Source organism: Paralichthys olivaceus, chromosome 2 (genome assembly GCF_024713975.1).
Source record: "Paralichthys olivaceus isolate ysfri-2021 chromosome 2, ASM2471397v2, whole genome shotgun sequence".
NCBI lineage: Eukaryota > Metazoa > Chordata > Actinopteri > Pleuronectiformes > Paralichthyidae > Paralichthys > Paralichthys olivaceus.
In genome coordinates this window covers 27,929,122-27,941,062 of record NC_091094.1, presented here as the reverse complement: position 1 = coordinate 27,941,062, position 11,941 = coordinate 27,929,122, and the positions used below count along the sequence as shown (strand labels likewise).

At 46.5% G+C, this 11,941-nt stretch overlaps 1 protein-coding gene across 3 annotated transcripts; it reads left to right on the top strand.

The window, feature by feature from the left end:
* Positions 1–939: 939 nt before the first annotated feature.
* Positions 940–3,604, top strand: LOC138405413 (uncharacterized). 3 transcript variants are annotated; one of them, XM_069513815.1, is made up of 3 exons: positions 940–1,933; positions 2,524–2,871; positions 3,052–3,604. In XM_069513815.1, the coding sequence occupies exons 1-3, from the start codon at positions 1,053–1,055 to the stop codon at positions 3,485–3,487; spliced, it is 1,665 nt and encodes a 554-aa protein (XP_069369916.1). In that variant the 5' UTR covers positions 940–1,052; the 3' UTR covers positions 3,488–3,604. The 3 variants fall into 3 exon arrangements, with proteins under 3 accessions (XP_069369916.1, XP_069369925.1, XP_069369906.1); XM_069513824.1 differs by lacking the exon at positions 2,524–2,871 and having other exon boundaries at positions 2,872–3,604; XM_069513805.1 differs by having other exon boundaries at positions 2,524–3,604.
* Positions 3,605–11,941: the final 8,337 nt, after the last annotated feature.

Below are 11,941 nucleotides of genomic sequence, written 5' to 3'. Positions count from 1 at the left end.
CTGCACAAGCTGAAGGCATTTTTAGCAAAAAGGACATTGAATTTTGTCAGCACTGAACTTCATACTAGTTGTGCAGAAAATTGATCAGTGCTCAAACAGCTGCCTGTAGACACAGGCTGAAAGAACATGGATGCTTCAGTGAAGACAACACGAGAAGCCTGGTGAATCACTGCAGCGAGCTAGTAGCGGTATATCAGGAGTGCGAAAATAGATGGAAGATGTTAGATGGAACATGTACTACTTCTTTTATATATATAGTAACACTGTTATTCTAATGACAAAGGACATATACTATATCTCTTGCACTCTTTCATTATAAATATTAGGTAAGATGGAACTCTAAATGTTGGACTGTTCCTTTAAGCGTGTTTCATTAAGATGTAACACAAATGTAGGCCAGTGTTAAATAAATGGTTTACTACATTTGATAGCACAAACCTAATTCATAATGCAAATTAGGGACAAATCTGCCCTTACTGCTCTCTCTTAATTTCCTGAGACCGACAGAATGCAGTTTGACATTTGTCTTAGTTTTAACACCCCCCCCCCCCCCCCCCCCCCCCCCCCCCCCACACACACACACACACACACACACACACACACACACACACACACACGCTAGTTCTGTGGATTACTTGTTTGCATGAGATTTGATCTGTGTATGATCAGGTTTGTGTTTTATCTCTCCCAGATGTAGCCTCAGTAAATGACACATTTCGTCATGTAATGTCACACTTTCATAACCAGAGGCTGCAAACGCAATGGAGCCTATCTGTGGAGGTGAAGGGGTGGCGAGAACCTTCACCTGCACCACTGAGGATCAATCAGCACAGGTGAGAGCTGTTAGCTGATTGATCCTCAGACGTTAAAAGGAGGCAGCAGAGCTGCCTCGGGAGAAGACGGGGAAAAGGCACCAGACACTCGAGAGGCTCTGAGAACTCTCGAGAAGGCACAAAAAGAACACGGAGAACACTGGGTGAAGCTGAAGGTCCAGCAGAAAGTGCTGGACAGTTAAGTTACATGTTGTAAGTTTCAGTTGACCTTAATAAAAGATGTTTCTGAACCCGCAATGGTTGAACTGGTCCGTCTCTGGCTGTCGTGGGGGGAACCCGGTGGCGTGGTCGAACGCCACACTGGCGCTTGAACAGGGACCTCACACAGCCAGAGACACGGACTGGGTACAATCGTTGGGGAAGGAGACGGAGGAGATCCTGAGGCAGACGCAGGAGAACCTGAGGCAGACGGAGGAGATCCTGAGGCAGACGAAGAGGATGAGGCTTGGGCGTCTCACCTGTGGCGCCGAGCTGGAGGGGGCGGGGAGCGCTGGTCCCCGATCGGCGGTGAAGCCGATGGGTCCGGCTCCAGGGTCAGCGGGGAAGCTGACGCCTCCGGTTCCAGCGCTGAGGTCGGCGGGAAAGCCGAGACCTCCGGTTCCGGTGCCTCGGTCGGCGGTGAAGCCGACACCTCCCGGGCCGACTCCTCTTCCTGCTCCCGTGTCAGCGGAGAAGCTGACGCCTCCGGTCCCGGTGCCTAGGTCGGCGGTGAAGCCGACACCTCCCGGGCCGACTCCTCTTCTTGCTCCAGGTTCAGCGGGGAAGCGGACGCCTCCGGTTCCAGCGCTGAGGTCGGCGGGGAAGCCGAGATCTCCGGTTCCGGTGCCGCGGTCGGCGGGGAAGCCGACACCTCCCGGGGCGACTCCTCTTCCTGCTCTCGGGTCAGCGGGGAAGCTGACGCCTCCGGTCCCGGTGCCGAGGTCGGCGGGGAAGCCGACACCTCCGGGTCCTGCTCCTCTTCCTGCGCCCCGGTCAGCGGAGAAGCTGACGCCTCCGGTCCCGGTGCCGAGGTCGGCGGGGAAGCCGACACCTCCGGGTCCTGCTCCTCTTCCTGCGCCCCGGTCAGCGGAGAAGCTGACGCCTCCGGTCCCGGTGCCGAGGTCGGCGGGGTCTCCCGGAGGGCGGCGCACTCCTGTTCCGGGGTCCAAGGTGCCCGTGCGGCGGCGCCCACCTGTTCCGGGGTCCAAGGTGCCCGTGCGGCGGCGCCCACCTGCTGAGGGGTCCAAGGTGCCCGTGCGGCGGCGCCCACCTGCTCCGGGGTCCAAGGTGCCCGTGCGGCGGCGCCCACCTTCCAGGCCGCCTGAGAGAGGCCGCGTCCCGCGACGCCCACCTGCTCGACCCCCGGAGCGCCTCAGTCGGTGGGCTGGGCTCCTCCCCTGGCCGGATGGGAGGGGGGGGGGAACCCGGTGGCGTGGTCAAACGCCACACTGGCGCCTGAACAGGGACCTCACACAGCCAGAGACATGGACCGGGTACAATCGCTGGGGAAGGAAACGGAGGAAATCCTGAGGCGGACGCAGAGGCAGATGGAGGAGCTCCTGAGGCAGACGGAGAGGATGAGGCTTGAGCGCCTCACCTGCGGCACCGAGCTGGAGAGGGCGGGGAGCGCTGGTCCCCGATCGGCGGTGAAGCCGATGGGTCCGGCTCCAGGGTCAGGGGGGAAGCTGACGCCTCCGGTTCCAGCGCTGAGGTCGGCGGGGAAGCCGAGACCTCCGGTTCCGGTGCCTCGGTCGGCGGTGAAGCCGACACCTCCCGGGCCGACTCCTCTTCCTGCTCCCGTGTCAGCGGAGAAGCTGACGCCTCCGGTCCCGGTGCCGAGGTCGGCGGTGAAGCCGACACCTCCCGGGCCGACTCCTCTTCTTGCTCCAGGTTCAGCGGGGAAGCGGACGCCTCCGGTTCCAGCGCTGAGGTCGGCGGGGAAGCCGAGATCTCCGGTTCCGGTGCCGCGGTCGGCGGGGAAGCCGACACCTCCCGGGGCGACTCCTCTTCCTGCTCTCGGGTCAGCGGGGAAGCTGACGCCTCCGGTCCCGGTGCCGAGGTCGGCGGGGAAGCCGACACCTCCGGGTCCTGCTCCTCTTCCTGCGCCCCGGTCAGCGGAGAAGCTGACGCCTCCGGTCCCGGTGCCGAGGTCGGCGGGGAAGCCGACACCTCCGGGTCCTGCTCCTCTTCCTGCGCCCCGGTCAGCGGAGAAGCTGATGCCTCCGGTCCCGGTGCCGAGGTCGGCGGGGTCTCCCGGAGGGCGGCGCACTCCTGTTCCGGGGTCCAAGGTGCCCGTGCGGCGGCGCCCACCTGCTCCGGGGGCCAAGGTGCCCGTGCGGCGGCGCCCACCTGCTCCGGGGGCCAAGGTGCCCGTGCGGCGGCGCCCACCTGTTCCGGGGTCCAAGGTGCCCGTGCGGCGGCGCCCACCTGTTCCGGGGTCCAAGGTGCCCGTGCGGCGGCGCCCACCTGCTCCGGGGTCCAAGGTGCCCGTGCGGCGGCGCCCACCTTCCAGGCCGCCGGAGAGAGGCCGCGTCCCGCGACGCCCACCTGCTCGACCCCCGGAGCGCCTCAGTCGGTGGGCTGGGCTCCTCCCCTGGCCGGATGGGAGGGGGGGGAGTAGTTCAGGCCGGATAGCTCCCGGGCCTGAGTTTGACGGTGGGGGTATGTGGAGGTGAAGGGGTGGCGAGAACCTTCACCTGCACCACTGAGGATCAATCAGCACAGGTGAGAGCTGTTAGCTGATTGATCCTCAGACGTTAAAAGGAGGCAGCAGAGCTGCCTCGGGAGAAGACGGGGAAAAGGCACCAGACACTCGAGAGGCTCTGAGAACTCTCGAGAAGGCACAAAAAGAACACGGAGAACACTGGGTGAAGCTGAAGGTCCAGCAGAAAGTGCTGGACAGTTAAGTTACATGTTGTAAGTTTCAGTTGACCTTAATAAAAGATGTTTCTGAACCCGCAATGGTTGGACTGGTTCGTCTCTGGCTGTCGTGGGGGGAACCCGGTGGCGTGGTCAAACGCCACACTATCAAACTGTGTTTGTTAGATTGGACTCATTACATTTAGGTAGTGTTTCATTTGGAAAATAAGAGAGATCATTTGAATTAGGTTAATATGATCATTGGGGATTAGATCTGATGTCACTCTAACAACTGTATGGATAGTGGTGATACAACAATGATGTCAACTTGTGCTCTAACAAGATTGTCCTGTAAAAGAATTGGCCCTATATTTAGGTTTTGTCAATAGGTGACTTCTAAGTGTGAGCGTTAAAAAGTCAGCTTTCGTAGGGTAGTGGTAGTTGGATGTGCTGTGGAAACAGCAAAGGTCTAAATCTAATCAAGTTCTGCATGTTTATTAGGTCCAGTGTGCATGCCAATGTCTGGGTGGTATGCCAACCTGTATGACTGTTCAGTTGGATGACTTGTCGGCTCTGAAAGACAGTTTTCTGTTCCTGAGCATTGTTCCTATTACATGTAGGTGAACAATGTTGAACTGCATCCTCTCAATCATTCTTAAGTCTAGACTGCACATACTCTTGTCTCAGTCAGATTTACACTGTAGTTGTTTTTTTTTTTTCCATTCTCAGATGTTGAAGTTAAAAGAGAATTCTGATTAATAGGAAGTACTGTACTGTAGCGCCAGCGTTTGCTAACAGACTTTGATGATGTACTTATTCATCCTCTCACATTTCTCCAACTGGTTAGTTGCTGCTTGCTCGTACGTAACGTGTTAATCATAGTTCATATTCTGTCCATCGTTCCACAAATGATCAAGTGCTGAACACAATGTAGAGTCAAAGAATTGTGTAGCTTAATGTCATATGCTTCACAAAGAGCATGAGCACACCGCATCTCTTTTTAAGAATGATATTCATTGGCACTCAAATGAGCTACATCTATTTTCTATTTTCTATTTAAAGAGCTGTTTCCTATAAACCACCCTCACAACCATCTAATGAGGTGTTACTGAGCACTGAGGAAGGTGGGGTTATGGTATTTATGGAGTGATTCTTGGAGGAGGACTGGTTACAGAAAGATGGTTGATGTAAATCTTAGTGAGAGCAACATGCTTGCTTTCAGTCATGGACATGCTCTGCTCTGACACTCCATCGCTCATTGGACAGGGTCAAGGTCACTCTGCGTCCATGCTGTCTAAGATGGACTCCTGCTGGAATAGGTCCAGAAGATTCACCGCCACATTTCCTCGCATCTGTCATGCACATCAGGATGATAAGAAACTTCAGAGCAGCTCTCTAATTTAGAAGATTTCTAACAGACAAGAATGAACCCAACCCAAGCAGAGACAGGGATCCCTCTCCCAGGATGGGCAGAATTGCAATACAGGCAGAGCAAATCAACAAAATAACAACAGACTGCTAAACTGCTCAGGGGCAATTAGAAATGTGTAGTGGGCACCTTTTCACACAATGGATTTAGTGTTGAGTGTTTTCCCAAGTTTTAAAGAATCACAATAGGAACCAAGCAGTGGTATAATAATAATTATTATTCTGTTGTTCAAAGTCAGAATTTCGAGTAGTGTAATGCTGCTCACACCTCTGATAGACTCACTTCTCTATTCAAATCTTAATACATTCCTAATGTGCAAATAATTTAGAGTGCACTTGTATGTAAAGTGGTATTGTTTAAGATTATAACATTAAATGTCAATTAACTGCATGTGACTACTTTAAGTGTAGCACCATCTAACCAGGTACATTAACTTATATATATATATATATATATATATATATATATGTATATATACATATATATATGGTGAGGCATCTCTCTTCTGTTCTTTTTATTGATTCCACAGCAAAGTTAAGTTAAAAACAGTTGTCAATTGAATTTATGATACTTTCTCATTCCTTGATTTTATACAATGTTGTTAATTTAGTGTGATGCTAAATGAGACACAGAAGGTTTCAAATCGAGATCAGATTACTCAGACCATAGTCAGAAATGCGTCCTGGGCGATAAGTGGCTCCAGCAGGCCCCATGTACAACATCTGAAGCCTCTGTCCATGAACATCTTAAATACTGCAAAGAACCCCCAATAATAATGAACATTAACTGACAAAATTCTGTCAAGTTGTTCCTTTTTTTAACTTCAGGCAAGAATTACCGATACTTAAAGTAAACTGAGGTTTTTTTATCGAAGAGTAAATGATCGTAGCTACTATTTGATTACCCTGGTCTCTAGTGGACTGATTTTTAGTGTAATGGTGTGTGAGGGCTGGAGATAACTCCTGGATTATACTAAGATGAGCCTGCTGTTGTTTGTCAGCAGTGATATGTATATGAGGCGGTAGTTGTTAAATGTCATTGTGCTTCTCATGTTTACCATCCATTGAGCGGTAATTCAGAGGGATTCAGCACGTCAAGGGTTGCATTGTATGGACTCCACGAGTAGGTACTATGGTCATTTCCTTCATTTTGTCAGGTTAAAAGTATAATCAGAAACAGAAAGAAAAGAATGTTGAAACACTGTGGTGTTTGATGGTATAAAAAGTGCTGAAAGAAATAGTTTGATATTAGGGAACAAAGGCAAACGGCTTAAGTGACTGCCTAGCAGCAACCCAGTCCATCCAGCAGCACATTTAAAGCTCAGAAATGTAATTGGGTTTTTTTAATCTGTGTAAAAACCAAGTGATAAAAATGACAATTTACTGTTTTAATTGTGTCAGACGTACGGCTTGGGCAATTAAACAATATCAATGATTATTGCCATATAATTTAATCAACAGCAATATCACAAAAGCTCTATATGTCAATGTTATGTTCATGCATTGTATAAGCACAGGGAGCAGGTTTAACACATGATTGACTTTCCTCCGATTTGTAAATGTTTTTATCAAGTGTTCGTCATTTTCTGCTCATAAAGAAGAGTTTAGAACCACAGCCTTCACTCAGGAGCAAATATCTGTCTATAAAATTAAAATGAATAATAATGTGACATTTATCATGATCTGGTGATATGGACTGATATGATATGGACCCATACAAAAAAAGAATTACGTCTGTGTAATGTTTGGGCCATATCTGTCAGCCCTTGTCAGCCTATAGCTCAATCTCATTTCACCCCTTCTCCCTAACCCTTAGCCCTTCTCCTCCGATTTGTGCGTCCGCCTGTCGGGTAGTGTGTCCTGATTCTTGTTGGGATGGAGGGGTTGGGCTTGAAACAGAGATTCTTCAGACCCACACTTCAAACCATGCTGTGAACAGATCGGGTCCAGTCTACATCCAGGACATGATTAAACCTTACACCCCAGCCCGTCCACTCTACTCTGCATCTGCCAATTGGCTTGCTGCTCCCTCACTGCGAACAAACCACCAAACTAAATCACAACTGTTTGCTGTCCTGGCTCCTTAATGGTGGAACGAGCTCCACATTGACACTAGAACAGCAGAAAGTCTTCATATCTTCCACCGCAGACTAAAGACACATGTCTTCCAACTACACCTTGGTGGTGAAGATGAGGTCTAGTAACCAATTTGAAAAAAAAAAGATATATTGTTGCACTTATATGGCACTTATATTGTAGCACTTTGTAGTTTGGCTTTTTTTAAGCAAATTATACTTAGTTGATTCTTGTTCAGGGTTTGTTACCTTATGGAGGTACGCTTTGGATAATGTAATGAAATGTAATGCAACACAGAGGGCTATGAAATTTCTTAGCCCCCCCCCCCCCCCCCCACACTCTGCAACTTTTACAGAAGCACCATAGAGAGTAACCTGACTGGCTGCATCACCACCTGGTATGGAAGCTGCAACGCCCTGAACAGTAAGGCTCTACAGAGGGTGGTGAGGTCTGCTCAGCACATCACCAGGACGGAGCTGCCATCCATGGAGGAGCTCTACATCCAGCGGTGTAGGAAGAAGACCAACCGGATCATTGCAGACCGTAGTACCGCAGCATCCAGGCCCACACCCCCAGGCTCAGAGACAGTTTCATCCCCCAGGCCATGACTTTTAAACTCCTCCAATCTGCCATAAGACTGTCACTCCTCTAAACTTTGCACCCTGCAATATTTGCACAACCTAATCAGAATTACTTACACTCGTTCATTCAGTCAGCTGTAAGTGTGGAACTGTTGGGTTTCTCTATAATTTTTAAGGCCTTGACCTTATTATGTTATGATCTGATTTTAGTTCATTCACTTTGTAACCTTGTTTAGATAAGTGCTATACAAATAAAGTTATTCTTATTTTGAAAGTGATTTGTCATTTAACGGCAAACTCAAATTGAAAAATTTCTTGAAAAATGCATATTTGTTTTGCATGAAACAAAATATGGTATGTAAAGATATTGGATTACCCATTTTTATATGTAATTTATTAATGATGATATCACACATATTTTCTTTTCCTTTAATGTGTTGATGGCATATACCAATGGAGAATTAGCTGTTCCTGGTGCCCATGCCACAGCCAACATCTTTGCACCTTATCCTGTTGAACATCTCTGCGTCCCAAGAGGGGTTTGGGATCAGGTGTGGGCTGAAGACTTATAACTGAAATCTAATTTCTCTAGATTCTGCTCCGATGCTGAGAATAACTTCCATCTGTTATGAATGACTGTGAGGTGAGATCCACGTGGTGGTTAGTGTATTTGTGAAGGCAACTAGGATAATAAAGGTTTAATCTGTTTTTTCTTCCTTTTTTTTGTTGATCATATACATTTTAGGTACATTCAGTTTGCTTCTCATCTGATTATATATTTTTTTGATTTCTGCGTGTTAACCAGCATTACAGATATAAATTAAATATCAACACCATCATGAATGCTCACCAGTTAACATGTGACTGACTACACTATGTCATATTTGTTTCTATAATATGTATGAATTAAGTATTTCTGTAGGAAGTCTGGTCTGTTTTATGAGTTCAGGGGTTTCTGTCATCAAAATACTCTTAGTAAAATATATTTTAACTAGATGTAGAATTGTCATAAATTCTCCCCTTGAACTGGAATTTTTGGATGCTTTAAAACTATCAATGCCTTTTTTTTACTTTCCGTTATTATTTTTATACCATTCTTTATTCTGTCAGGCACACTTCTCCTAGGCTTTCTGTCCTGCTCTTGCCTTTGCTTTGGGAAGATCTCAGATACATCTACTGCAGTGTGCCTGGGACTTGTGTGATGGTGTCTCCCCTGAGATTCCGCCTGAGCTGAAGACTGACTGTGGACGAAAAAAAAACAACTTAACTTCAAGACTGGTCTGATGTTATAAATGTACTTTAACACTTTATTTCCTCCATTGCCTTTCTACCTCCCTCTCTCTATTGCTTAGAGAGATCCTTGTTTTTTCCCTGGGTGGCCTCCTTCCGTCACTCTAATCAGCCCTTTTAATTACCCTCGCTCTCAGCCACCCAACGCCTCCCTGTCACCCCTGGGAGTTTCTGCCTGGAAAAGGAAAGAAATGGAAAGTGAGTATAAGGACTGATGGCAGACAATGGGCTCATTGGGGAGACTGTGGGGAGACCAGAGGCTGTGGTAATATGAGGCCTTTGCCAGTCCATCATGTCAACATTTATGGGGATTTCCTGTCCCAATATGTCAATGTCAATGTCAACTTTATTTATAGAGCACATTTAAAACGATTTGGCTGGCCAACATATCAGTGGACATTTAGGCTAAAAACACGATGTAAATGACCTTGTTTCAAGTCAAATGTTCATGTCAGGACAACACACGAGCAGTATAGAGGCATTTTTTGTGTTTTTTTCTGTTGTTTTATTACGTCTGATGTGTGAGTTACCATTGACTTCAATTGTAGGCTGTGAAAGTTAATGCATTTACACTTGCGATTAATCTGGAAACTTTAACTCGTTATATTTTTTGTATCGCAAATTAACTATGCCACCAAGTTTGACTACAACTTCCTGTGTGGCAAACTCAGCCAAAGATTAGGAGTGAGGAGATGGACCCCAGTGTGCTTAATGGCAAATTTTAATTTAGAAAGCTTCCAAATAGAAGTTTATATAATACCAAACTGTGTGTACATACTGTGTGATGAACTGTCTTTCCATCAAAGCAAAACGAGTCTGAAGTACCATCTTCGGGCCAAGCACATCTTTGCTAACACAGATGCTTACGCTGAGATGGGATCAAGCCACGCTCGTCAAACTTCTGGAGATCAGCAAAGTCGAATCTGTCAACAAAACGACAACAACTAAGCTAAGTAATGCAATCGCTAAATGGTTCACAAAAGACTGAAGACTCATCAACATAGTTGAAGACAAGGGGCTTCAAGACATCATCCAGATCACTTCAGGTGACCCATCCTACAAAACACCTTTGAGGGGAACTATTGTCACAAGAATCCATGAACTGTATGGAATTTGACAGTGCTTTAGACAAGTGCCGTACAATAGTTTGACGTTTCAAAAACAGCAGAGCTGAAAATTCAGCAAGCCTCTCATGGACAGTCACTCACCCACGGTGTACCCACACACTGGAATACAACACTTGAGATCATAATAATAATAATAATGATACATTTTATTTATAGGCACCTTTCAGAGCACTCAAGGTCACCTTACATGGCAGATAAAACAACCTAAGAAACAATGTTTCAAAAACATCAATACAATAATTAAAATGAAATGAACAGTGAATAGAAATCAACAGACAATCATACTGAAAAAGCCTGTTTAAAAAGATGAGTTTTTACATGTGATTTAAAAATGGAGGGAGAGTCAGTGTTGCGAATGTCTGGTGGGAGGGAGTTTCAGAGGCAGGGGGGGGGCCAGAGTGGCTGAAGGCTCGAGATCCCATGGTGGTGAAATGAGCAGGTGGTGCAGTAAGGAATGGAAGAAGATCTGATGGTGCAGGAGGGTGTGTCAACATGCAGGAGTTCAGAAAGGTATAGTGGAGCGAGATTGTGGATGGCCTTAAAGGTGAGGAGCGGAATCTTAAAAACAATGCAGTATATGATTGGGAGCAAATGAATGGAGGGGGTTCTGGAAATGATGCAAGCGGCAGAGTTCTGGACTAATTGAAGTTTATGAAGGCATTTATTGGGGAGACCAAAAAGAAGGGAATTACAGTAATCAATGCGGGATGTAACCATCCAACACAACAAAAAGCCACTGAAGGCAACACTGGCCCAGCAGAACCACAACTTAGCCACGCTGATCCCGGCTGAATATGACAGGCTAGCAAAGTTGAAAACACTGCTGGAGCCATGCAGATAAAGTGATTTACCGAGTCTCAACTATTTTAATTTCTCTGATATAATGTTTTTAAATAATTATTGAGGCTTTCCACTAAATAGGTGTTAGCAATGTCTTGTTTGTGTGTTTGTCAGACCAGGCTAGAGACAGGAGAGAGAGACAGTTGGTGGTTTGCAAGCCTGTTCAGTTTGGCTGATCGATTAATGCATAAATGTATACATTTTTGTGGGTCGGGCTGGTGAGGATTGACCTTCATAAAAGGTCAGGTGGATGCAGGTTTTTAAAAAATCCTAACGTGCATCACTACAGCTTGTTAGTGTTTGTATCTTTTTAACAATCTGCAAGCAAAGCAGTTTCACAAAACCTTCAAAAGACTATTATCAATAAGACCTGTGTTAAATCATACAGGCAGTTATTTGTATTAGAGTCATCCTTGATCTTAGGAGCAACATCTGAGAAAACTTGGCTTGGGAAGGTTTTATTTTTTTTAATGGTAACCACCACTATACTGAACTTTAAGATTCATGTTACAATTAATTTTTTTTCTCTTTATTTATTTATACAGTTTAAAAAAATGTATTTAGATATATTTAATTCAATCCGTCTATTTACAATATCCATCTCTTCGTAGATACACTACATATATTTTTATTAGTACTGGTGGAGACTGCCTCATCAGAAACAATTGCCTTGTAGGACTCAAGAGGTTATTAAAGCTCAGTTTAAGTCAAGTTTTTTTTTCATGAATCATATGAGACAACCGAAACCTTTGTCTCTGACAGCTGAAATCTAATCAGGCAATGAAGGTAAGGTAAAGAAAGTTCCAATAGCAAAGTTGAGATATCATATTCAAGAGGCCAAAAGTGTGCTTCATAAGTCCACCCTGACCTGGATCTCTGACTGTCTAATCGGTAAGGGAGTAAGTGAACACATGTGAACATTTGTGCC

What these genes read in the sequence shown, in the direction of transcription:
- LOC138405413 (XM_069513805.1), top strand. Translation starts at nt 1,053, where the DNA reads ATGTTTCTGAACCCGCAATGGTTGAACTGGTCCGTCTCTGGCTGTCGT. An exon ending in CCTCCGGTCCCGGTGCCGAG is followed by an intron (nt 1,934 to 2,523) that starts GTCGGCGGGGTC and finishes TCCAGCGCTGAG; the next exon opens with GTCGGCGGGGAAGCCGAGAC.